General features: G+C 32.2%; 2 protein-coding genes across 4 annotated transcripts in view; one reads left to right on the top strand and one right to left on the bottom strand.

Annotated features, from left to right (window-relative positions):
* LOC117924420 (ADP-ribosylation factor GTPase-activating protein AGD4-like) overlaps window positions 1–5,329 on the top strand; it is an 81,624-nt gene extending 76,295 nt beyond the window's left edge. For all 3 annotated transcript variants that reach the window (XM_034843044.1, XM_034843045.1, XM_034843047.1), the window contains 3 exons: window positions 2,380–2,840; window positions 3,857–3,995; window positions 4,834–5,329. In XM_034843044.1, the coding sequence (XP_034698935.1) occupies window positions 2,380–2,840; window positions 3,857–3,971 (576 nt within the window). In that variant the 3' untranslated portion in view covers window positions 3,972–3,995; window positions 4,834–5,329. The remainder of the gene's footprint in view (window positions 1–2,379; window positions 2,841–3,856; window positions 3,996–4,833) is intronic.
* Window positions 5,330–14,584: 9,255 nt separating this feature from the next.
* Window positions 14,585–15,745, bottom strand: LOC117920852 (pentatricopeptide repeat-containing protein At1g61870, mitochondrial-like). The gene has a single exon (XM_034838518.1). The coding sequence runs from the start codon at window positions 15,743–15,745 to the stop codon at window positions 14,585–14,587; it is 1,161 nt and encodes a 386-aa protein (XP_034694409.1).
* Between the last annotated feature and the right edge of the window lie 11,622 nt (window positions 15,746–27,367).

Genomic DNA, 27,367 nt, shown 5'->3' with positions numbered 1-27,367 from the left:
AATGAGGCATTCTCTCAAACCTATCCTCAGTTATTTACCTTGGCGGGTCAGAAGAATGCCAAAGTTTGTGAAGTGTGGGATTCTAGTATGGGTCAAGGAGGTTGGAATCTCAGATTGGCTAGAGATCTCAATGATTGGGAGATGGAGCAGATAGGTGGCTTGTTGTATCTTCTGAAGGACTTCAGGATAGCACCTGAAGAGGACTCTGTGAGTTGGAAGAGAGAAGGCAACGGTGTGTTTGGGGCCAAAGGGGCCTACAAAAGTTTGAGTGGCCCCTCAGCCGGTGCTTTTCCAAATAGACGCATTTGGTTGGATAAAGTTCCAACAAAGGTGTCTTTCTTTGCTTGGGAGGCATCATGGGGGAAGATCCTCACCTTGGACAAGCTTCAAAGAAGGGGATGGCAGTTCCCTAATCGGTGCTACTTATGCGAATGCGAAGAGGAAAATGCAAACCATATTCTCTTACATTGTATAGTGGTTAAAGCTATTTGGGAGATATCCCTTGCCATTTTTGGAGTTCAATGGGTATTCCCAGAGTCAATTATAGAGGTGTTACGTAGTTGGAGGGGTTCCTTTGTGGGGAAAAAAAGAAAAAAGATATGGAATTCCATTCCGTTGTGTATATTTTGGACGGTTTGGAAAGAGAGGAATAGGATAGTTTTCAGGGGAGGGTCCTTAGATATTCAGAAATTTAAGAATTCTTTTGTATGTAATTTGTGGAGTTGGGCTAGGGTGTACATTGGTGAGGAAACTCGCACTCTGTTAGGTTTTTTAGAGTGGCTTGGGACCACTTGAGGGTGGGTGAGGTTTTTCCACCTTTTTTCTTGTTTTTCCAGCTTTGTTTGGGGCTGGTAAGTATACTCCCTGTATACATGTGGCTTTTTAGCCTTTTCTAATATATATGATTGCTCATTTATCAAAAAAAAAAAAAAAAAACTACTTAACTAACCTTCATAATTAAATACTAATATTTTGGTAGTTCAAATTTTGTTTCTTATTTATAAAAACAATGACATGCTTAGTAAATTTGTGATACTCAATGGTTTTTTAATATTCACAAGTGAGACACAAATGTTGTTGGTTCAGTTAAAAAAATAAGAATAGATAAAAATAAATAAATAAATAAGATGTGGGCGAGTCATGGGTGTTAATTCCTCAATTTTAATTCTGCTTCAAAAAAAATAATATCTTTAGGATCTGTTTGGATACACTTCCAATTTTATGTTTTTAAAATCAGAAAATAATAGAAACTTTTATATAAAATACAAAAATTCTTAGAGGCTTACATTGAAAAAGAAATGGTTTTAAAAACTGTTAAACAAATTGAGGTATCAAAAATTTTTTAATACCTCAAATTTTAAAATTTTTGAAAGTTATTTTTAAAGATATAAGATAAAGTTATATTTTTTGTATAAAATGTTTTACTTTTACATAGAAGTTTCTAATTTAAAAATAGGAAACATGAAATTCTTCCAAATGGACACTTATTTTTAAAATTTATGCTATCAAATTTTAAAATGAAAGTAAAAACTACTTACCAAACACGATTTTCAAAATTGCTTTCAAACTTTTAATCTTAAAACAGAAGTGCAATCAAATGCATCCTAATTTGTTCAATAACAATAAAAGTTTGTTTTCCTCAAGTTAGCTGCTAGAGTTCTGTACTTTAATGTAAATATTGCTTGTATATAAAAGGCTATAATTTTTTTTCCCATCCTTCAGGGATGTTTGGTAGGTACCTTGGCCTCCTAGAAAATCCTGTTGCTTGAATACTTCAAGACAGATGTCAAGAACTAAAATAGCAGAGATATATGTTGTTTTCACATTGTCATGTGTGCATATGCTTCTTTTAGCTGCTTAATCTTTAGCATATGAAAATGCAATTACAGGTCTTGATCATGATTTTTCAGCTATATGTTGGTTCATGTGCACAACTTCTTGTCATTTGATGTTTTTGAGAGAATGAAAGAACATTTGAATGCCTAATGTTCCCCATGTGCATTGGCCTCCTAGAAAATCCTGTTGCTTGAATACTTCAAGACAGATGTCAAGAACTAAAATAGCAGAGATATATGTTGTTTTCACATTGTCATGTGTGCATATGCTTCTTTTAGCTGCTTAATCTTTAGCATATGAAAATGCAATTACAGGTCTTGATCATGATTTTTCAGCTATATGTTGGTTCATGTGCACAACTTCTTGTCATTTGATGTTTTTGAGAGAATGAAAGAACATTTGAATGCCTAATGTTCCCCATGTGCATGGCATATGAAACTGTCATATTAAACTCTTTCTCATTAGCCTTTACCGTATTGTGTTGTACGTTGGTGAGAGGATGTGTGTCAGATATGAAGCCTGACATTGTTTGCTCTAATCCAGTATGTAGAGAAACATCTTGTCAGCAAAGAAGCAACTGTAGCTGACATTCCTTCTGCCAATAGCATCTGGGAGGCTGTTAAGAGTAATAATTTGAGAGAAGTATATCGCCTTATAGTGAAATCAGATGTGAGTATCATCAACACCACCTATGATGAGGTGGTTGGTGTTAATTTACATAACACCATTGATGCACAAGAGTCAGAGGTTGGTTGTCACTCAGTAGAAAGGAAGCAGTATGATCCAAGTATCTGTCAGAGGATTAAGGATTCCAGCTCTGCAGCTAATTGTCTTCAAGGTTGTTCATTATTGCATCTAGCATGTCATTTGGGCAATCAAGTGATGGTGGAGCTGTTGTTGCAATTTGGTGCTGACATAAACATGCGAGACTTTCATGGAAGGACTCCTCTGCACCATTGCATTTCCAGAGGGAACAATAAATTGGCAAAGTTTCTACTTAGAAGGTAATACATACACTATAAAAGAAAACTCACATAATGGAAATTGTTTATTTTATTGGAGAAGATGGAATTGTGTTTTCTTTTTCAATAACAAGTGAAATGCATTATCAGATCAATAGTCCCAACCATACATATATTCCAGCCTAAATGATATTGATGAGATGATCTAACTGCTTTTGTCATCTTTTTCTTTTGGCTGACCAAATGTATTTAAGTTGACCAGAAAGAAATTGCCCAAGGATCCCCATTACTAGCATTCCTTCAGGAGGATGCAGTGCTTGGATTGTTTGGTTCAGCTTCAGATAAAATGTCATGGATAGCATTTCCTGTATCCACTGACAGGGAAAATCTTTGTAAATGGCATAAAGCAGTCATCATTTTTAAAATTCAAGTAAACACTGATGTCATTGCTTGTCCATCATGTATACAATAGACGATTAATATTGCAATTAGTCTTCTTGTACCAGTTGAAATTTGCTGTCCTTTCTAATGGTTAGCTGATTTTCTACCCAGGAAAGAAAAGAAGGGGAAAATTTTGAGTTATTGGGTTCATCTTTTATATAGGTCCTTAAAAACTATTTTGTGTCTACAACTAGTTTCTACTGAGTGGAGCTCTAGGGTTTACTGTGTCTAATCTTACAAATCTAGACCCTGATGGAAAACAACTTTACTCGTCTAAAATGGGAAATTATCTCTTGATTTTGTGATTTATTGATTTTAACTCAGGGTTTTTACTTGGAAGATTGAGATGCCAATGTGTTTTTCCCCTTTGGACTTTAGTAGGTGGGGTCAAAGAGTATTGTGGGTATGGATGTGGTTGTGGGTGTAGGGGTGGGGTGAAAACATCCAAAGCAAATTCATACAAGAGATACTACCTCTTCCACCCAAATCCACCCAATCTCCGATAGGTTGAGGGTCATCTGGGGATATGTTTTGATTGGGGGAGCTGATGTGTTTTGCCCCCGTTTTTGTGCCCAATGTTTCCCACTTTATGGCATGCTAACATTTCTTTCATCCAGAGGTGCCCGTCCTTCAATCAAAGATGGTGGAGATCTAAGTGCATTGGAAAGAGCAATGGAGTTGGGAGCCATAACTGACGAGGAGCTATTTATTTTGCTTGCCGAAGGCCAATGAGAACATAATGTCCCACCTCAGTGTGTAAGACTATTTTCATTTCTTTCTTTCACTAGTATTGGCCAACCTTTTGTTGTCAAAATTAATAAATTCTGATATTTTCTTTGATTCATCACTTTTAATAGGATTTGATTTGTATATTTAGAAAACTCAATCTTTCTATTCGTTATTTCATCTGATGCTTACTACTATTTTCTTTTCAATTTTTGGTAATTTCTTGCATGCTCTGAAATTTTAATATTTTCAACTCAAAAATGCTTTTATTTAATATCATCTGAAATTTATTTTCATTAGTAATATTCAATGAACTTGCTGTTAGTTTTGCAATGAATTGAACATAAATATTCTCTAAAATGAGTTGTGGAATATTATTGTCAAAATGAAAAGATATATCAGTGTCTGATTATAGGGGTAAACACCAATTATTTCATACATTATTTTGTGTACTGCTTTCCTTTTAGGGGAAATGCTTGGTATAGAATCCTTTAGTGATGAGGAAATTTTGATGTACTCCCATTTGGAAGAATGGATTCTCACATTGTCTAAAAATCAAAAAGTCTACATATTCTTTAGGATTGATAACTAGATTGGAAGGAATATTTATCTAATGTAGTGTATTCTATCCTTTGCCCCTTCCACCATATTAGGTCTGCCATCTGCGTTCTTGGCATTAGCAAAGTTATAAAGGGTAGGAAATATGTCTTTTAACAAACTCTCCCCTACTCATCTGCCAGGATTCCCTAATCATGTTGCATGAGAATTTAGTCAAGGTTAAGGCATGTATTTTTTAAGTCAGAAGTCAAACGTTATACAATTATCTTTCCCATAAAATGTGCTCACTGTTTGTCTCTATTTTACACAGATAATGTCCGCCTTACAATGCCATTCAGTGTATCTATTTTCAATCAAACTCCAAAATCTTAGCATTTCGGTCAAGATTTGAGCAAACGAACATTCCTGGTGGCAAGACCTTTGTTGATTGAGAACGGCCTCTCTACTCTGTAGGAGGAAAACATGTTGTTAAAGAATGATGTCTCCCAAAATGTATTTTATTTCATTACTGTCCTGGAGTTGTTGTCTTTGAAATTGCTTGACAAAATAATATGTATTTCCTATTCTTTCAAAGGTTCTATGAGTTAAAAATTTGCTTGCAGAATATAGGGCGGTTAGTTCTTCCTTTCAAGATGACTTATGCATGTTCCCTTTTCCATGCTTGCCCAACAATGCCTCCAACTCTTTTGGGAATGGAGGATTCTTAGGAGGGGTATGAAGGCGAAAACCCAAAAAGCTGATACTGTTACAGTATTGAGTACTAGGAGCTTGTGGAATCTATGGAATACTTCTCTTTTTGTTTACTTTTTGTGCTTCGTAGTTTTCTGCATCCATCTATAATGTAAGGCCTGAGAAGAAATGTAGTTAGAAATGTAGTTTGAAATGTGATATTTCATTTGTGAGAAGTTCAAAGTCTTGGTTGAGAATGTTCTTTAGTGAATTGCTAAGTTGTGAGGGAAGAATGAAGACACATTGGGAAAGGTGGTTTCTTGTCAATTTGGGTTGAGTTTGTAGGGTGTGTTTAGTTGCATAGGAATGAAAATTTCATTCTCCTACTATGGTAACTCCATGATTTTTATTGCTCCATATGCCCTAGTTCTCATTCCTCCCTTCAAGCATGAAATGGTCCAAAACAGTATGAAAACAAACAAAATATTATAATTTTGTTACATCTCATATTTTTATGTTGTTTTGGTGGATAAGTGAAATTTTTGGTTGATCAAGAAAATGGAGGATATGAAGAGAATGAATCTTCATATATTGAATAGCACTTTTTTCAATTCAATCTCATCTTGTTCATGGATTTGGATGATGAAAAATAGAGAAGTAGAAATTTTGATTAAGTTATGTTTTACATTACCTAAGAAAAAAATTTTGTCCAATTTTCAAGAAATTAAAATGGAAATTAAAAAATATATAGTTTTTCTTTTCATCCTTAATTAGTTCTTTGTGTTATTTGATAAGAAAATGATGAAAAAGAGGAGTAAATACTGAAAAGATGATATCCATTCAATATTCTTGCTTTTATAATTTAATTTCATCATTTTTCAAAATTAACATTATATTTTATTGACTAAATATAACACGAGATAGAATAAGAAATAAAACATCTAAGGGATAGAACAACACATTCATCCCATGTTTGTTTATATATACATCCATTCATGTGGTTTTGTTTGTTTGTTTTTATAATTTTATTTCTATCATTTTCCAATGCTAAGGTCATGTTTGATTGGTTGTTTGGTCTAGTCTATAGAATAATGATATAGAAAAAGAGAGAATAACATATTTTATTTCACTTATTATACATGTCTTTAAAACTAATAGATAAATATAAATTACATAAGAATGCTTGTGCATGTAAAAAAAAAAAAATTCTTACAAAAGAATATGAGATACTTTTCCACCAATTGCCAAACACAAAAATAATTAAGCTAATTAAAAATTTTAGGTTAGGTATCCTTCATTGAAAGTTTGTGGGTAAGAATACTCTCATGTTGTTGCTAATGAAATAAAGTGGTGGTTGTGGGATCCTCCCTAGAAAGTGTCGCGTGGCTCCCTCTCCTTTGCGACACGTGGCATCGCTCATTCCACTCGGACGGAAATTCTCACTCATTCCACTCGGATGTCTCACAACCGCAATTCTATCCGACTAACATTCCACCTCATCCGGATATCTCACATCTGGATCCGGTCGACGTTCCACCTCATCCGGATATCTCACATCCGGATCTGGCCGACGTTCTACCTTCTCCGGATATTTCACATCCGGCGCCTGCTGCCGAATGGGAGAGGAGGATGATTCAACTTCCTCGGACAGACATGTCCGGATACTCTGGTGACGCTTACCCGGACAGCTTGGCTCGTCAGACGCTTGCGATTCGCCGGATCCATTTCCGCCCACAATCAAAAAGCACCGACAATACTAACGACCAAGTCTCCTGAGCTGTCACTTATCTTTAATGCAAGATACATTCGACAAGACATTCCCAAGTCTTCTCAGGTCTTCTGACACATCCCTGATATTTAAAGTCATAAATTGAGACGATGTCCACCGCCTGAATACCTTCCTGACAACCGTCACCTCGCACTAGAAACGTCATGATTACTTTGCCACCTTATGAGCCGCAATCATGACGATGGGACCCACTAGCACAGCGAGGCCATGCTTTTTGACTCGTATATAAACTCTAAGGAGACTCTCAGGAAGGTAAGGGGATAAAAAAGAAGAGATAAAAAAGAAGGGATAAACATCCTGCTAAGGGATAAACATCCTTGACAAAAATCACTGAGCAACACTCCCAAAGGAAAACCCTATTTTCCAACAGCTTCCAAAATACTAACTTAATCATCGGAGGGTGTGTCCGGACAACCCATCCAGACATCTTTTGTGCAGGAGAAAGGAGAATTCACTGTAACGCGTTGATCGAGATTCCGTTGCTGGTGACGACTACTGTAGAAGGGGAATTTTGCCATCAACAATGGTGAAAGTTCAAGAGCTAGCATTGTACGCACACAATTCAAAAAACTCACATAAATACTTTACAAAAAACCAATGTTTTCAAAACCAAATCGATTATTAAATCGAAAAAGTTATCGGTTCACGATTCATTAATCGGACCGGTGGTTGAATTGGTGACATCATAAAATTTGTATTTTATATATTATTAAAATTAATAAATAATTTACTTTCAAATCGAATATTTATTTAAAATTTAAAAATTAGAATTTCATTTGAAAATCAATAAAAATTGCAATAAATTAAAATTTCAATATGTAATAAATAAACAAAAAATTATAAAATTATAAAAATTTAAATATTAAACATAACATTAAAATTATAATCAACAAAAAAAAAAAGACAATAAATATTAAGAAATCAAATATAAAACATAAAAATTAAATTTTAAAAAATAAAAATGGAAGTTTAAGGCTGGGGCATGGCCTTAGGCGAGGGGGAGGGGAGGCAAAGAGCGGTGTTTGGGTTACAGACTATTGGTGTCGGGCGAGTGTAGAAAAGATGTTTTTATAGTCATCAAAATGTCATCGTTTTGACACCTTGGTTCGCTAGTCAAACTATCGATTCACCCAATCTGATTTCAATTCAACCATAATCCGGCCCAATTTGTCGGACCGGATCGAAACCATGATCGATCGGCAGTTGGATAGGAACCATGATCGGTCAACAGTCGTACCAAACGATCTGGTCCAGTTTTTAAAACTATGAAAAAAAAAAAAAAAAACTAAGAGAATGAGAAAAGAGAAATGGAGATGATATCAATGTTCCAACCAATGACTTAGATAGTATTTGTTTTTTTACTTAATTCTAAATAGAAATTAAAACTAAATAGCACTTAATAATTTTAAATATTAGGTTGTTTGTTTTTATAATATTTTATTTATATTAAGCCTTAAAAAGTAAAAAAAAAAAATATTACTTTTTCCATTTAAAAAAAGACAAATATTTTGGTTTTTTTTATTCAACAAAAATTTATAATAAGTCGTAAAAATAAGTAGAAAAACAAACAACCTAAAGTTTGAAAGTAAATTACTTTAAGTAAAAAAAAAAAACAAACACTCTCTTACATAACAAACTCTATTACTATGAATTATAAATATATTCTTTTTATTAAATTTATTTTCAGTTTTATGATGTCACTCTATAGTGTTCTATATTATTTACAAAAAAACATCTTAGTATTTAATTTAATTGTATTTAATTAGAAGTTAAAACTAGTTTAATATTAGTTAAAGTTAGTTATAAGTTAAACATCACTTTAAGTTTAGGTATTAGTGAGAATATGGCCTGATGACAAAGAATTTGGGGACTCGAATTAGGATTTGGGAAGCCTTAAAAATCAAATATGGAAACTTAAAACTTAAGGCTATGTTTGGTTCCCAAAAATGCTGGGGAAAGAAAAAAGGAAGGAAAAAAGAAATATAAAACTTTTTCCTTATTTGGTTATCCATTGGAAAAGGGAAAATGAAGGGAAAATAGAATCAATATAAAAAACAATTTATAAAATTAATTTACAATGTAAATGAGTTTTGAAAAATTAGGTAATTTGATTCAAATGCAAATAAAATTTATAATACTCATTGTATGTTTGAGCATTTAAGAAAAATAAACAAAATCCTAGAAAGAATGAGTCTTGATTCCATGAAAATAAAATTTTTCATTTTATTCTCACCTTGAGTAATCCAAGCACGGTAATTACTAAAGAAATTGAATGAATTTCTCTTTCTTATTTCTTATTTGAATGTTTCCAATACATCTGAAAATTTGCAAATCGTATCTTTGTTTTTTTATAAATTACTAAAATTACCCTTGTATTTTCATTAACTTCGCATCTTTTTCTTGAAGTAATGTCAATTCTAAACTATGTCCAAATATCAAATAAATTGTTATAACCCGTATAAAATGTATGTGAATTATTCCAAACATATTATATGATTAAAAACCGATCTTAAAATTTATATGCTCACAAGTATTGATTTTTGTATCATTTTTCTCATAAAAAATCTTAGATTATGTTTGATTCCTGAAAAATAATGGGGAAAGAAAAAAAATGATAAGGAAAATGATTTTCTCATGTTTGATTATATTATGAAAAATACAAATAAAAAATCAAATATAATTAAAATAAATTTAAAACTTATTTATTTTAAAATTATTTAATTATGAAGGAGTTAAAATAAGTAAAATGAGTTTCAAATAATATGTAAAAATGATTTATTAATTTTAAATCTATTTTTTATTTTCCTTATACTTTTTGTCTTTATTTTCTTTTCCTTAAATTCTCCAAGAACTAAACATAACATTAATAAAATATCATATTTAGCATTTCAACATAATTTAAAATTAACATGACTAAAAGGTTAAAATAATAATAATAATAATAATCTAAGAGCTAAATTGGAACATGAATGAGGTATGAGGATATTTTTTGCTAAACATATTTTTGAAAAAAAATATAAAAATAAAGAATCAAAAAACCCATTACAAAACAATCTTCCCATTAACATAGCCCACACCATTTTCTTCTAATGTTTCTTCTTCTCCAGTTGTACTTTGGCCCACATCTTTCCCATTCTTCCCATTAACCACGGGAGGAGATTCAGCAACATCATCAAGGGGAAGAAAGCTTAGGAGGAGACCACCATTGGTTCTAAGTTTATTCAAGTGCCATGGATGCTTAAGCTCCATTTTGAGGATGAGCCTTCCATCATCACTGTAATTTCTACATAAATTGCATGGGATATGAGATATTGGTGGTGGGTATTCTTTTTTCAGTCTCCAACTTTGTTTTGATTTTTGTTTACAAAGAGTGATATTATTGCATGCCCTCTCAATTGTCTTCGACTCTTCTTCTTCTTCACTTAAGCTTAGAGACACTCCATTCTCATCTCCAATCAGATCATCCATTGTTGAGTCCACGTGTGTAGAATTAATTACTACAAGATGCAATAAATTTTAGTTAAAATCAAATTTAATTGTCTAAATACTATTTGATTGGAATCCCATATATACAAAAAAAGAATTCATATATTTTTAGAAAAAAACTGTAAAAACCAACATATTCAACAATATTATACATATATGATACAGGATTTTGCAACTTAAAGAGAGAGAGAGAGAGAGAGAGAGAGAGAGAGAGAGAGAGAGAGAGAGAGAGAGAGAGAGAGAGAGAGAGAGGGAGGTTTTTTTAAAAAATAACTTATTTTTATTATGCTTTAAATATTTAGTAATTATTAAACAACAAAGCAATCGATTCAAGGAAAATAATTATTAAAAAAAAAAAAAAAACAATAACTCACCTTGAATAGGAAGAAGTGTGTTGAATAATATTTTTGTGATTTGTGGGAGGCACCAAAATTCAATATAAATTTCAGAAACCTTGGAATAATAATAGGATGAAAGTAGCTTGAAGGTGAATGCAATCTTATTTATAGGGTGAAATAGCCTTAAATTAAGGTACTATATAACTTTTTAAGGAAATAAGCTCATATTAGTATGAGATTTTATGTGAGATTTTTTGAGACATTCATCTTGGAATTTTCCTTCTAAATATATGTACAAAATATAAGGAAATTAGGAACTTGGAAGTGACTTATTTTAATTCATATATAGTATGCTTGTAGTCACCAAAAAAATAATTAAAAATGGAAACTTGTATATTGGAAAATTATTGTTTTAACTTTATTTAAATTATTTTATCAATAAATATCATAAAAAAGAAAGATGGTGAAATTTTCCTACTAGATTATATTTAAAGCTAGAATTGATTTGCATCCTGGAAATAAATAAAAATATAGTTGTCAAATAGAAAGAAGGAAAACATAGTTCTTTGATTAAAAACATAAAAGGTAATAAATTCACAAATATGAAGATTATTTAATCTTTTAACTGATTAATTCGAAAAAATAAATAAATAAATAAAACTTGAGTATTTTTAGTGGGAAAATTAAAGAAGATTTTGAAAGAGAAAAAAATTGGAATAGAGAATTTGACATGAAAACGACTACAAAATTTGAGTGAGTAATTTAAAAAAGAATAATAATGAGAGGGAGATTTAAGAAGGAAAACTTGAGTCATAATTTTTAGGTAAAATATTTTTTTCCTCATTTGTTTCTTTTATTTTTTAACCATTTATATATTTGACCTTTTTATTTTATTCAATTTTTTTTTTTTTTGTATTCTACTTTGCAAGATTGTATTATTTACAGTGAAATTTGATATTGAATAAATTATGAATTTGAAAGATGAATGAAATATTGTGTGAAAATAATTTTTGTTAAAATTATTTTCCTAATAAATTATTGTAAGATTTTTTTTAAAATTATTATTTAATATTTTACATAATTAGATGGATAAACATAGACTAGGAAGAATTTGGGGTTCCGATTAGTTTGGAGATTTTTGTGAAAACAATTTTGGGAATTTTGAAAAACTTTTCTATACCCATTTTCTTCTTCCAACTTCTTGTACCCAAAAGATCTAAAACCCAAACCAAAGAATTGTAACCGAAGCTTCCCAAGGCCACAATAAAGGGTTTTTTTCTCCTTTTTTTTTTTTTTTTTGTAGTGTAGTTTTTAAAAATATTATTTAAAAAATTATAACATATAAAATAATTCTAAAACTACTATATTTTTAAATTTCTAGTAGGAGTAAAAACGTTTTCAAAAAACAAGTTCAATATAAAAGTTCAATGTTTTTACGTGTAAAAGTAACTTGTTTATTGAAAAGATGAGTTATGAACTCGTCTTTTCAAAAAACGAATTTAATATAAAAAGTTTTAAAGCAAAAAAGGGAACTACTCTTTTCAAAACACAAATTCACTAAAAAAAATAAACTCGTATTTTTTTAGTATAAAAAGTGAATATATATATTTTGAAAAGACAAGTTTAATGTAAAAATGAAAAAAGTGATGAAAAGTTCCTTATTTTTGTATTTATTTTTTGAACAATTGTACTTTAATTATATTTTTTTAAAAGAACATTTAAAAAAAAAAAATTCCCACAATCAAGATTCAACTAAAATACCTTAAATCTGAATGAACTTCAATATTCAACTTCACTCTAATAAACTTTAGAGTGTCAATATATCATCAAGGAAATAAACTTCAATTTTTTTTCTTTTGATAGGTAGACTCAATGAGAGCATACAATTTATACCCGTAAAATGTAAACTATTTTTTTTTCATAAAATATTTCCAAGGGCAGCTTAATCCACTAATTATAATTATTTTTAGTTTTCTGAAAAAAAAAAAAAAACAAACAAACAAACAAAGAAACCAAGAAGTATCCCATGGTAATCCCATCTAAGGTGACTGGTTAAACTTTTATTCTACATTCATATGCATATAGAATAATAGTTTGGTAGAATATTAGAAGCAATTACTACTCCAAATTGCACTGGTTCTAAGAGATCAAGTACTTCCCTAATGCCAAAAAAAATGAAAAATAAACATATTTCAGAAGTAAGAATAATTTTCTAACGTTTGGCAGAAAGGAATATAGGACCTGTTTAATAATGTTTCTAAAAACAATTCTCAAAGATAAGTTCTTTGAAAATAGTTTCAAAAAACAATTCTAAACTGCTTTTGGGAACAATTTTGTTGGGAACTCAAATATAAACAACAGTTTTCTCGACCTATTCTTTGTGAAGAGCCTATTCTACATGCTTCCAATTATTTTTCAAAATACTCTATAAAAAACACCTGAAAGCACCTCAAGAAGCACCATCCCCCCTCCTTAAACCATCCATGGGAGTGCATATCCCAATTCAAGGAGGAAAGAGAGTTTTTTGGGCTCAAGAACATGGTGCAGCACATTATGCATTGCAGACAACCATAATTTTTTTATGAGCAAGCAAAAAAGAATATTAACAGTGCCTATCAAAAAGAGCACCAAAGTACACGGATGTGTACACGCACCAAGGCAAGAACAAAAAGAATACAAGAGATAGGAAAGAGCGGTAGCCCCTTCCCTCATACAACACCAAGCCAATCAACTAGGTCCACCATAGACATAGTCACATCATTTAAGACCACCCTGACCCGAGCTTTCTTTGTTCTCTTCCCCACAAAGTTCCCCTGCCAACTTAAGAGGGCCCCTTTAACTGAATCTGGCATCACCCATTCTACCCTAAACAAAGAGAAGACAAGCTGCCACAGGATTCCTTTCTTGGTGCAATGAAGCAAAAAGACGATCCACTAACTCTTCCTCATTTTTATATAAACAGCATCTATTCACTAAGGTCCAACCCCTCTTTTCAGCTATGTGGTGAGAATCCTACCCCAAACTGCCTCTTAGGCCAAAAAAACTCACTTTTGTTGGTACCCAAGGGTTGCATGTAATGTCTTTTGGAAACGGATCATATCTCATTGACATCCAATGGAATACAAGGATGAAGGATCTAATACCATCGGAAAAAGGAGAGAGAAAAAAACCAAACAAACAAACAAATTCAGCTCGCCATGCTATGAACTATAGACATGGATTTCATTCAAAATGCTACATAGTACATGCAGAGTGGAATGATTCCATTGTCATGAGAAACCATAAGCAACTGCCAAGTAGGGAATTAAATAAGATTACATTTTGAAGCCTTAAGACTCAAACTGCGAAGTGAAGTTATGAATGACCCACAAACATAATGAAGATGACGGCATTCTACAAAAACCAAATTCTTCATGCCAAATGCTAGTATTGACAAAAGATTGAATTCACTTCAAATGAATGAAGACAGTACAATTATTCCATTAGCAAGGGAGGTTCACAAGCCACTCCGGCTAAAAACCATCAGCAGCAGGGCAACCAAGTAATTAATCAAAGCATGAGACTGAATTTGAACTACCATGAAAGAATCGGTGATTAACAAAAGAGACCGACTCAAATTGAACACTTTACAAAGCCAATGGAATCAGAGTAGGACATAATTTCACAAAGTAAAACAACACATAGTAGTTCTGAAGTATACCAGTCAGTTCGAATCAATAAATTCAGAAATTGCCCTTTTCCTTTATTTCCCTAGCTAGTCCAGTTAACCTGACATACTCCTACAAAGGCAGTGCAGCTTCATGCGTTTTCCAAGAATCCGCAGCATTCCCTTTAAGCCTCTTCTTCATCTTCTCAACGACTTCTTTTGCAGCCTCCACTTTTGAAATTTCCACCAACCCCTTAACCAGACCATCCATGGCCTCAAATGGAGGAACCCATTTCCTCCTTATAATCTCCTTGCACATATTCAATGCTGAATCAAACTCTCCCTCCTTGACCATATGCTGAAACAAAGTAATATAAGAAATTGAACAGGGAGCGACATATCCATCCGCCAACATTCTCTCCAAAACCTTCTGCGCTGATTCAAAATCTCCCACCTTGCAAAACCCATGAATAATCATATTATAACTAGCCGAATTCGGCTTCACTCCCTTGGCTACCATCTCATCCAACAGCTTTTTGGCCCGAACAGACTCCTTATTCTTGCAAAACCTCAAAATCCTATGATTGTAAGTGGTGCAGTCATGCTCCAAACCTTTATTCTTAATCTCCTTCAGAATCTCATCAAATTCAACCCCATCTCCATTCTTCGAATAACCCTCTAGCAGCACATTATACGATCCAATATCAGGATTTTCCATCTTATGAAGCAACTTTCGAGCGGATTCCATATCCTTCTGTTGGCAAAATGCCTTCAGAACCAAACTATACGACTTCGTTCCTGGAGAAACACCAATCTCCGAGGGCATGGTGTTGAAAACCGTATGCAATTGGTCAATCAAATCATTGTCTAAATAAACTGTGAGAATCGCACAGAGCGATTTCTCGGTCAATTGGACACGATCTTGAACCATTTGGTGGAATGTACGGAGGGCGTGGTCGACCATGCCGGAGGTGGAGTAGAGAATGATGAGGCGTATCCAGAAGCCTTCGGTACGGGGGTGGGGTAGGGTTTTCTGGTGGTCGATGAGGCGCTCGACGAGGTCGAGGCGGCCAGACCTGGAGAGGCGGCGGCAGGAGAGTTGGTAGAGGGGGCGGTGGCGGCGGAAGCGGGCGAAGTTGGAGGATTGGTGGTGGAAGATGTGGGCGAGCTTTTCTGGGTCGGGCTCGGACTCTACGGCGGATTTGGCGGCAAGGAAGGTGGTAAATGGGTCAGAGAGGGTGGAGAATCGGGCGAGAGAGAGGAGGCGCCTAGGGATTCTGCAGAGTGACGCCATTGCGAGAAGTCGGAGATTGGAATGGGGAAGTAGGGTTTAAGCTCAGTAGAGACTTGAGAGGGGTGGAATGGGTTTTTGATTCTGTTTTTAAAAATTATTTTTCAAACCGTTTAAATTTGAGAAGAAATTAAAACATTATTTTTCAGAGTTAAAAAAAAATTAAAAAATTTAAAAAAAAATGTTTCAAGAATTAAAATATTGAAAACAGGTAGAGTTTGGATACTCTTGACATGGTTTCTTATGTTTATTTTCAAGAATTATTTTTATGTTTAAAATTATTTTTTGAATATTTTATAAAAGTAAAAACCTTTGATTAATTATTTTTAGAAATATTTTTTCTATTTTGATTTTTTAAAACATTATAAAATCAACTTATATGATATTAATTAAATTAATTCAAGTCTTATTAAAAATAAAAATAGTTTTGCAATTATAAATAAATTAAAAAATAAATAGTTTTTTTGGTAGCATATGAATTATAATATTACAACAAAATTGTAAATTATATTTTTTATAAAAATATATTATTTTAGTATATGTTATAAAAAAAAATATGGATGTTAACATCTTTATAAAAACATAATTGATTTTTTTTTAAAAAAAATGAATAACGATAATTTTAAAATAATAATTGTTAAAGATATTTTATTTAAAATAAATAAAATTTAACCTCCTTAGCATGTAAATGAGCCAAGTTCTTATTATATACACATTTAATACAATCAATTTTATGAATTCTAAATTCTTAAAATCGTTAATAAATTCAATACAAAGTCTCATGTAATTTGAAGTTCATTTATTTACTAGGAACATGTACAAAGATATAATAATGTGCAGAAAATAAATAATTAAGTTTTTATAGACCAATTTTTATCTATAAATTTATGATATTAATGAGTTTTAAACTATTTTTAAAATTACCAAACTAGTTAACAAATTCAACTCATTAAGTCTTGCTTAATTTAAAGTTTATTTACTTTGTGAAAAAATTTACAAAAATATGATTGTTTGCGAAGAAGAAACCAGTCAAGTCATTCAAAAATGAATTTTGATCTATAACTTTCCAATGTTATTAAAAGTGTATTTGGTAGTGATTTTAGGAAGTATTTTCAACTTTTCTAATCCTTGAAAGTTAAAAAAATTAGAATTAAAAAATTTAGAAACACTTCTTAGAATTACTATCAAACACATTCTAAGTTTCATGACTTTTTAGTATTAATTAAATTGGTTTTTAAGCTTTAAAGTATTTTTAAAAATGAATAAATTTTATGTATGGTTTGATTTGTAATCTATTTGCTTGATAAAAACTTTTAGCGCATTATGTTGTGGAAAAAGAAGAAGAAAGATATCATATTCAAATTTATTTATTTTTTATGATTTTTTCCTTTTATTTTTAAAAATTGGTAAAAACAATTTCTTTTTATTCTTTAAAAATTGTTCTCTATTTTTCAAAAATTAGAAATAGAGAACAACTATCAAATAATGCTATAAATTTTTTTTAAAAATAGTTTTCTTCTTTTTTAAAAACAAAAAATTATTTTTAAATCACAGTGACAAACAAACTCTTATTTTTAAATTATATATCTGCAAATATATTTCATATTCATTGGTTTCAAAAGTTCCTTTTAAGGTGAATGGAAATAAGAAAGTGAGTGAGGTTGAAAATGTAGGGGTACAAGAACATGACCATCTAGTTTTGGTGTTTTAATTTTTTTTAAAATCCCTTATAAATTATTTTATTTTTTACCCAAATTTGACTCAATTGGTCTCTATTTGTTTTTGGGAGACAAGTTTAGGAAAGTTGTGATGAAGTTTAAGATTGGGATAATGAATTTATGAAACTTGAGTCTAGTTAAAACAAGATTTGATTCTTTATTGACCCTCCTCACGTATATAATGCAATATAAATTTTATCCTTAAACATTTCCAATTTTTCTATTCAATTTCCCTAAAAAATTTCTTTAGAATGGAAAAAAAAAAAAACAAAAGTCCTCATTTATGTTTTTTAATACAAACTCTCACATACACATTCAAAACCATGATGTCATTACGTCTTTCTACTTGGAAGGGAAGACCCTATTGTTGAGTGTAAGATCCATCATATAGAAGAACAGGAAGAAGTCATTCTAGGAGAAAATAAAAGTGGAGGATGAAGAAATTTCCTTGTTATGACACCTATAGTGGAAAAAGAACATCTATAATAAATTGGAATCATACTTAGAAGAATAGAAAGAAACATCATCGTATTCAACTTCTTTTCAATTTTTATTGTTCTAAAGATTATTATCCAAATTTCTTTTCCATTCCAATTGTTAAAATTGTTTCTTATTAGAATTCAATGGTTGATATCAAACCAGAGAGTGATCATGACTACCATGGTTTGTGGCTATTGCTTTACTGAACTTGTTGTTATTTATCATGATATTAATCACTCATTCCAAACTTCTTTCATGACTCCAATCAATAAATCAATTTTATTAGCTAAGGGTATTGGTGCAAAATAAAAATCTTGGTTGGATCCTTTTGTTTGTATTCTTTATGATGGTCCAATCTTTGTGTCTTCCATACCTAAAGTACATGACCCCTAACCTTCTTGTTCATCTATCAATCTCCTTGGTGTCATTCTCCTTCTTATGCTACCTACATCCTTTTCACTCCTTTGCTTTGATGCTAGCTTGGCAAACTTAGTAAGGTTCCCACTAAGCATACCAAAAATTAGGTGTTGTGATCAAATCTCCCACCTTTTGGTAAGGAGTAGCACAAAATTAAGTTTAATACACTAGTTTGATATGTCAATATGGCATAGAAATCCGTATTCAATTGTGTTGATTGGATATATCAAAGGAACTAGCCATCATTCCTAAATATTCCTATTACTCCAAGTAAAGTGAGATATGTTCGTGAGAATGCTCTCATGTTTCCCTTCTTCAAGTAACTTCATGTGAGTACCAAGACTCTAATTTCACCGACCTTGTACCAACACCAAAAGTAATAATATAGAAACAGTTATCAAGAAGTATAACTAACTAGAAGAGTAAATTGGCTCCTTAAAGATTCTTCCAATTTTAGCTTACTTATACTAGACTTTAAAAAATTAATAAATTAATAAAAGGACTTCTTTGAATTAATTAGGTAAAATTATACCGACAACACATATAAAATGGATCAGACTGCACTACACTAGTCAACATCCTATAAAAAAAAAAAGTCCCCTAATGGCAATGCATTGGATACCATTTGTGGTATTGTGATTATAATCTCCCAACAATAGAACAAACCCTAGGATCAACCCCTATGATATTAATCAGTCCACTCCTAATGACTAGAGAGTGTATTACATTAAGGTTAGTTTACTAAGTTCTCTTTATTGATATATGGGCTAGATGCTACCATAAAGGTAGCCTATTAAACTAATGCAACATGATCTATGTTAGAGAAAGCCTCTTTGCATGATTTATTGAGCAATGATGCTAAACTAATGGTTCAATATTAATTAAGCTCTTTCCTTAATTGTTGTTTTAGGACTGAATATTGCTTTTATCTTCAGTTTACTAATCTAAACTAAAAAAATAGGAACTTGCACTAAGAAATTCCTTCATTGAGGCAATCGTGATTAAATTATAGTTATTCTACTTCTTTTGAAATATGATTATGTTTGTTGATGATGTTAGTGTCTACTTCTCTATCTCCTTACTTTTTATACCCAAGCCACCTTGGATGTTGTTAAAAAATGTCCTACTTGCTAATAGAACATAGAGAAAAAAAATAACCGAGAGAAAAAAGTAAAGGTGTTTTTGGTTTTATGATTTTTTTCAAGAATAATATTCTGTTAAAAATAGCTCTTTTGGTTTTATATATGTCTAAGAGTTGCCATGTTTCACCTATTACAAAGCTTGTCTTAACCCAATTTCCTAACTTACTCAAGTGGTTATAACAAAATACATAAGAGGTATAGTTATATTCTAACGCCCCCCCACAAGCTCAAGGTCGAGGAAGAATTGAGAACTTGGAATGAAGACTTTTACGTCAATGACCATTGAAGTACTCGATGATGCACAAAATGGAAACCAATTTCCACATGTTTGCTACGAGAATGTAGAATAGGGTTCACAACCAAGTAGATAGTACTTAAATTGTCACATAATATATAAATTGTCACATAATACAACTAGGGTGTAAAATAATGGAACCTTGAGCTCATGAAGTAGGAATTAAATCCAAACTAGTTTAGAAGTAGCATTTGCAACAGTTGAGTATTCAGATTTAGTGCTAGATAAAGAGACTACCTTTTGTTTGCTAGCAGACCAAGAAACTAAGTTATTGTCAAAGAAGACACAATAGCTCCCAGTACTTTTGCGATCATCGGGGCAACTAGCCCAATTTACATTAAAATAAGCAAAAATATAAAAAAAAATATGTTGTAGAAAGAGTAAGACCATTGAGTGAAAAGCCTTTAAGATATTGAAGAAGTCGTTTAACAGCTTGCCAATGAGTGTCAGTAGGAGCATGCATGAATTAGCATAGTTTATTGATAGCAAAGGAAATCTCAAGATGAGTAATGATACAATATAGTAAAGCTCCAACAAGGCTTCTGTATAGAGTAGGGTATGAGAAAGGAGCATCATCTTTAATGAAAGGCCACAAGAGTAGCACATGGTTTTGAATAAGTCATTTAAAGCTTTAGTTGACAAGTCAGAAATGTACTTATGCTAACACAAATGAAGTTGAAATCCAAACTTGGTTACTTCAAGCCCTAAGAAGTAACTTAAATCACCCAAATCCTTTAATTCAAAGCATAAATCCAAATGAGAAATAAGTTCATGGATTTGAGAGGAATTATTGTCAGTAACTATGATGTCATCCATTTGCACTAGAAAAATAATCATGTCTTTGCCACTGATGTAAACAAACATGGAAGAATCAACATTGGAAGAGTGAAAGCCCCATTGCAATAAAACCTCACTTAGTTTATGAAACCAAGCACGAGATGTTAGGATAGCTTAGTTTATGAAACCAAGCACAAGATGTTAGGATAGAGCCCTTAAAAGCATAACATGATGTAATAAATTTGGAATTCGTTATTTATTTAATGATATTCTAGTTTCACTTTTATCTATCCTTATTTCATGTACTATACTTTATGAACATTCTTGTCTACATATTTTGCATTGTATGTGACTTAGGTGCATTAGGAGTTACATAGAAGATCTAAGTCATGGGTTCCTTGCAAATAGATGGCTTGTTCGCAACCAATTCATGGGTCTAGGCAACCCATTATAGGTTGTAGTGCACCACCTCCTAATTAGAGGGATGGTTGATCTTGGCTATCGAGATAGGTTTCCCATGGTGAGTGCACTAGTGTGTATGGTTACACATTGTACGGAACCTACGGTGAGTCATGACTGAAGGTTGTCAAGTAGTCACGAACTCGCCAAGCTGCTTCATTGTGTTGTCTCTCAACCTTGAGAGAATATTGAGTTTGTACTAAAGTTAGCAATGACTTTAACCTACGGGTGAGATCGTAAGTTGATCATATATTCCCTGTGGATTGGGTCACTGTTGATGGAAGTTGGTGGCAATAGGTATTCTCAATAAAGGTACCATGATATCTCATGAGATTGAGACAATGTATCCTCTTGAGTGATCCTAAGAAGATGTGTTCATGGAAACTATGACCATAGTAATTCCTTAAGTGGAACTTAACATACACTCTTTGAGAGCTAAGACATGTCAATTGAATACACAATAGGAGGATTTGTAACTCAAGAATAGTAGAGGTAGTCTTGAAAAGCTAATAGTTTTCACCTTGTTAAACTATGGACACTAATTCATGGAAAGACATAACACAATGGATAGCAAGTCATGGACCCAAGCACATAGTGTTTCGTTATTATTTACATAGGATACTAGAGTTTAGTTGATTCTTTGTAATGGGATGTTGAATCATCTTCAGAATTGGATTTTGAGGGAGCCAATATTCCTATGGGTCCTAGTTGTCCCCGCTCTAAGCTCATATACCTTGTTGGCATGGATTATAAGGGTTGGATTGTCTCTAGGTCCACTTTTATATATAAGGGCATTTTGGTAATTACGTAAGATTGCACAAGGATAAGTGAATAAGGTCTCTAGATTGGGCTAATTGATTAATATGTAAGCCCTATTGGGTTAATTAATCAATTAGGACCCATTTTAGGCTAGATTAAGTGACCCAAGCCTATGTGGGCTCAAGTCACTTAAGCACAATTAGAAACCTTATAAATACCCCTTAGGGATTAGGGTTTTCATAACTTTTGTCTTCCACCATCCAGAGAGAAAGAGAGTCATAGCCTCCATCCTTCTTTCCTCCCCATCGGGAGTGTGCCAAGAATAAGGTTGAGTCATCAAGCAGAAGATCGTGAATTTACAAGACTTCCAACAAATTCAAAGTCGTCTTCAACACTTGGATTTTGAAGTTTGGGAACATCGAAACCTAAATGTTAGTGCTTTAACCCTAAAAGATCAATTTTTTTAAAAAAATTTGGTATTACTTCCATTACTTAGATCTAAGGTGTCAACAACTGGTATCAGAGTATAATATTATAAGCATGCTTAGATCTTTATTTAGGGTGTGCTGACATCTTTTTTGCAGCCTTGATATTATCTCATGGCCAAGGGACACATGTATGTTCCGTTTTATTATTGCTTGTGATGATTGAATGGGATAATTTGTTTTCTTTCTCTATTTCTTCATAGATTTGGTTGTAAGCTCCATTAAAGGAGCATAGGTTTTCTTTTTCTCTTGTAAAGTTTTAATCTTTTCCATAGATTGGGTTGTAAGCTCCATTATAGGAGCATAGGATTTCTTTTATGTTGTAAAGTCTTGTTTTTTATCATCTATGGAGGACTACAAGAGATGAAGTCCTGAATGATGTCAATAAAGAATGGATTTTTATTGGAGCATCATCTATGAAGATTCAAGGATTTTAATGGCTATGGAAGAAAGGTTGAATCCTTCCTTTGATTGATTAAAAAGAAAAAAAGAAAAAAAATGAGTTTTTTTTTTTTTAAATCCATAGTTGCACAACAATGTTCTCTTTGACTCAAAATCAGGGCTTCCTCCTATGAGTTTCTTTGGGCAAAATGCATATGGTTTTAAAGCTTAGGAAGTCAGGAATCCAATGCCGCAAACAGTTCACGATTCGGAGTTGAAACAAGAGAGATATGGTTGTTTGAAGCAGAGCTGCGTAGAGAGTATGCTGTAACGGGATTGCATACGGGTACAATACTTTTTTATTGTTTGGGCTCATCTTTTGGGTCACTTGTTGGGATAGAAAGTCGATGAATTTTGGTAGCTATACAGGAACTTCTTTTGCTAAGTTTTGATGCCAAATACTGGTGTCAAGTTGAAGACAATGGTTCACAATTGGAAAGTTGTGAAAAATATCCCTTAGCCATGGGATCTCCTTTTGAATATTTCCTTTTCGATGCCTATTGTTATATTGCATGTGATTAGAAGTGCTGTCAATGTTTACGGAAAATAAATTTTCATGAGAAGGTTATTTCCAAATTAAGTTTTATTCAAAATTGGAATGATGCTTCTATTAAGGATTTTTTATATATATGGAAAAAAAAATTTTAAAAAAAAATGTGAGAGAATCTAGTTTCCTTTTCTCCTTAGAAGATCCATTTTTCAAAGTTTCTAAGTTTGAAATCTTCAAGGACTTGAGTTTCCATATTAAGGGAAGATTCTCTTATAAGATCCATTTTTCAAAGTTTCTATTTTATAAAATTGGATATTCCTTATAAGCACAAGTATTCCAATTTAGTGAATAAACAAAGCTTTTGGAAATTCTCATGATAGATAATTTATTTTAAGATCATCAAAATTATTAAAAGTTTCTTATGAAAATTGTATGAAACTCTTAGTAATTTTAATGGATATAAATTTTCTTGAAAATTAGATTCAAAAGCATGTTATTTACTTAATTTTGGAATAGCGTAGATTAAGAAAATAAAACTTGTGAAAATAAATTAGAGAGCAAAGTTTCACTTTCTAAATTATTCTAAAGAACTCTAAATTATTTTCTTTAAAATTATTTTGATAAGAATCCTTATAAAATAAAAGTTTCCATTTTTGGATAAAGTGCTCTCTAGTTTTTATTTTTCAAGTTTTTGGAAACTTTATTATTATACCGATCCTTAATTTGGAGAGTAAATATTTGTTTCTGAAAATTTTCAAGATGGATAATTTATCATTAAGGGAATGACTAAAAGTTTTATTTTTGGTAATTTTAATGGAATAGATTTGAGAAAACAAAGGTTATGCTTAGTTAAGAAAAACACCCAAAGGGGGGGGGGGGGGGGGTGAATTGGGTTTTTAAAATTTTTCAATCACAACAAATTTAAACACAATATAAGCAAAAGTAAAGAGATAGAGTTTAAAGAATTCAAACTCGAGTTTATAGTGGTTCGACACTTCCTTGCCTACGTCCACTCTCCTCAACCTCCTAACTGAGTGAGGGTTCCACTAACTTGAAGCTTCAACCAAGCTTCCAGTCTTCTTACACTTGGATTTCGGCTCCAATGGACTCTTACACAATCTCTTCAAGATTCAAACCTCTTGAAGGCTTTGACACTCAGATTTTTACAAGAAATGATCCCTTAACCTAGCTTAAGGATAGCTCAAATACAAGACAAAGCTATGATGACATATAAGAGTGCACTAAAGGATATGCAAGTGGTGATTTAATGCACTATGAAAGAAATGAGAGATTTTTTATCAAGAACAGGTAGGTAGGCTATTGAATGCAAGTGTTCTCTTATCAATAAATGAAGTGGAGCTCTCAATTTATAGGTTTCTAAGCTCGGGAGTCAAAAACAGCAAAAGGTAACCTCGTCCGATCGAGCTAGAGGTCGACCAGTTCACTAGCCGTTAGAGCATTTAATGCATGACAAGTTACCGTTTCCTCAACCGGTAAAAGAATCACCTCGACCGGCAAGAGAAGGCTACTGGGAGAGAGAGAGAAACTTTTTGGCCTCCATCGACCGGTCCTTGATCGGACGAGCACAACCGGTCGATCGGTTCCTCAACCGGTTGAGCCAGTTGGTCATAACCTCGATTGGTTGAGCCTTTTTGGCCCCGAAAACCTATTTTTTTAATTTCTTTCTTTACTAACACTTAGGCAAGGTCTTTTGGTGAATTATTAAGCCAATTATAAAACATTTTGCCTAAGGTACATTAGTTAAAAACTCGGGTTTTAATGAAATCGAAGTTTTAAAGAATAAACCGAGTTTTCTAAGTTGCATGAAACGTATGAAAATCCTAAGTGCACTCATGCATTCATCTTACATTAGTTTCCTATGATCACAAGTCTTCCAAGCGTCTTGATCTTGTATCCATTTGGTCATTTGATGAATTTTCGAGTTTATGCCTGAGATTCTTAACCATTAAACAAATTAGTCACTTAACCATGGTTTGTTATCATCAAAACCCGATTAGGAGAACCCTTGGGCTAAGAAGATTATTATGAAAATTAGATTTCATATTTAAAAATATTTATTAAATTGGAAAGGTGTAGAAATAAGAAAATTAAATTTATAAGGAATTTTGAATATGAGAGCTAAAGTTCCTTTCTAAATTTATTCTTAAGGATTTAAAATATATATATATATTTTTAGAATCCTTGAAGAATTAAATGTTTCATAATTGGATAAGGTGCTCTCAAGTTTTCAAAAGTTTATGAATTGGAAGTTTCTCCTTATTTCACTAAGTTTCCAATGTTGATAATAAATATCTTATGAAAATTTTTGTTAGAAATAATTTATCATTAAAGGTTATTACCATAAGGATATTTAGTAATTTGATGGAAATAAATTTCTTTGAAAATATTTCCTAGACAAAATATTTATTAATTGGAATTGTGTTAAGAAAAAGAATTTTTTTTAATTTTATGAAAATAGATTTTAAAATTTGAGAGTAGACATTTTATCAAAATTCATTTTTGGATAAAATACTCTCATAGAAATTTTAAATTTTGCATATGGACATTCTCCTATAACATTGGGTTTCCAATTAAGAAATAAATATTTTTGAAAATTCTCAAAGAGGATAATTTATTCATCAAGGTAATTACTAATGTTTTAAAAGCTCTAATTTCAAAAAATCAAGTAGGAGAGGGTCACAGGCAAGCCCATAGCCTCCAAGATTGAGCCCATCTTGATTGGGTGCATCACCATCCTAAAGATGGGATGACCCAAGGAATTAAGGGATATGGACTATCATTTATGGATGAGACTATATCTTTTTGTAGTGGGAGTGGTCAATCCTAAAAATGGAACTCTTTACTTGGTAACATTGATGTCAAGGATCTTGGTTACACACTTAACTTAAACATGAAGTGGTAGAATTACCTAAAGTGGTCTAGAGTTCAGTTGATTCTCTGTAGTGGAATGTTGAATCAACTTTAGAATTGGATTATGAGGGAGCTAGTACTCCTATGGGCCCTAATGGTCCCTACTTTGAGCTCATATACCTTATTGACATGGATTATGAGAGTTAGATTGGCTCTAGGTTCACTTTTGTGCATAAAGGCATTTTGGTAATTACCTAATGTTGCTTAAGGATAAGTGAACAAGGTTTCTAGATTATCTTAATTGATTAATTAGTAAGCCCTATTGGGTTAATTAATCAATTAGGATCCCTTTTAGGCTAAATTAAGTGACCTAAGTCTATGTGGATTCAAGTCACTTAAGCCCAACTACGAACCCTATAAATACCCCTTAGGGGTTAGGGTTTCCATAACTTTTGTCTTCCACCATCCAAAGAAAAAGAGGGTCATAGCCTCCACCCTTCTTTCCTCCCCATCAAAAATATGCCAAGGATAAGGTTGAGTCATTGAGTGGAAGATTGTGGGTTTATCAAACTTCCAACAACCTCAAGATCGTCTTTAACTCTTAGATTTTGAGGTTTGGGAACATCCAAATCTAAAGGTTAGCACTTTAACCCTCAAATATCAATTTTTTTTTAAAAAAAAAATTAAAATCGGTATTGCTCCTGTTGCTTAGATCTAAGGTGCCAACACGAGGTGCCTGCTTGAGTCCATATCATTGTTAAGTTCACAAGCATGCTTGGGAAAGTTGGGACTCACAAAAATATGAGGCTAAGACATGTATACAACCTCATTTAGGTCACTATTCAAGAAGACATTATGAACATCAAGTTGCTTTAAGATCCATCATCTACAATAATAAAGTCAGAACAATTCATGTAGTGGTAAGTTTGACGACGAGGCTAAATGACTCAAAATAATCAAGTCCATAAGTTTGATGAAAACCCTTTGCAACAAGACAAGATTTGTACTTATCAATGGAACCATTAAGATGATATTTTAATCAATAAACCCACTTGTAGCAAATTATATTCACACTAGGAGGTGGGAAGACCAAAATCCATGTATTATTCTTCAAAAGAGCATGAAACTCATAGTGCATAACATCTTGCCACTGAGAAATATTGTTAGCTTCCTTATAAGAAGATGGTATAGTAGTAAGAATGAGCCAAAAATAGCTTGGGTTTAGAATGACCAGTTTTGAAACATCTAAGCATAGGGTAATGATTGCTAGGAGAAGAATATAATAGAGTTG

This window comes from Vitis riparia, chromosome 1 (assembly GCF_004353265.1).
Source record: "Vitis riparia cultivar Riparia Gloire de Montpellier isolate 1030 chromosome 1, EGFV_Vit.rip_1.0, whole genome shotgun sequence".
In the NCBI taxonomy this organism is placed as follows: Eukaryota; Viridiplantae; Streptophyta; class Magnoliopsida; order Vitales; family Vitaceae; genus Vitis; species Vitis riparia.
The sequence above is the reverse complement of the archived record's forward strand: the minus strand, read 5'-3'. Positions and strand labels throughout refer to the sequence as shown.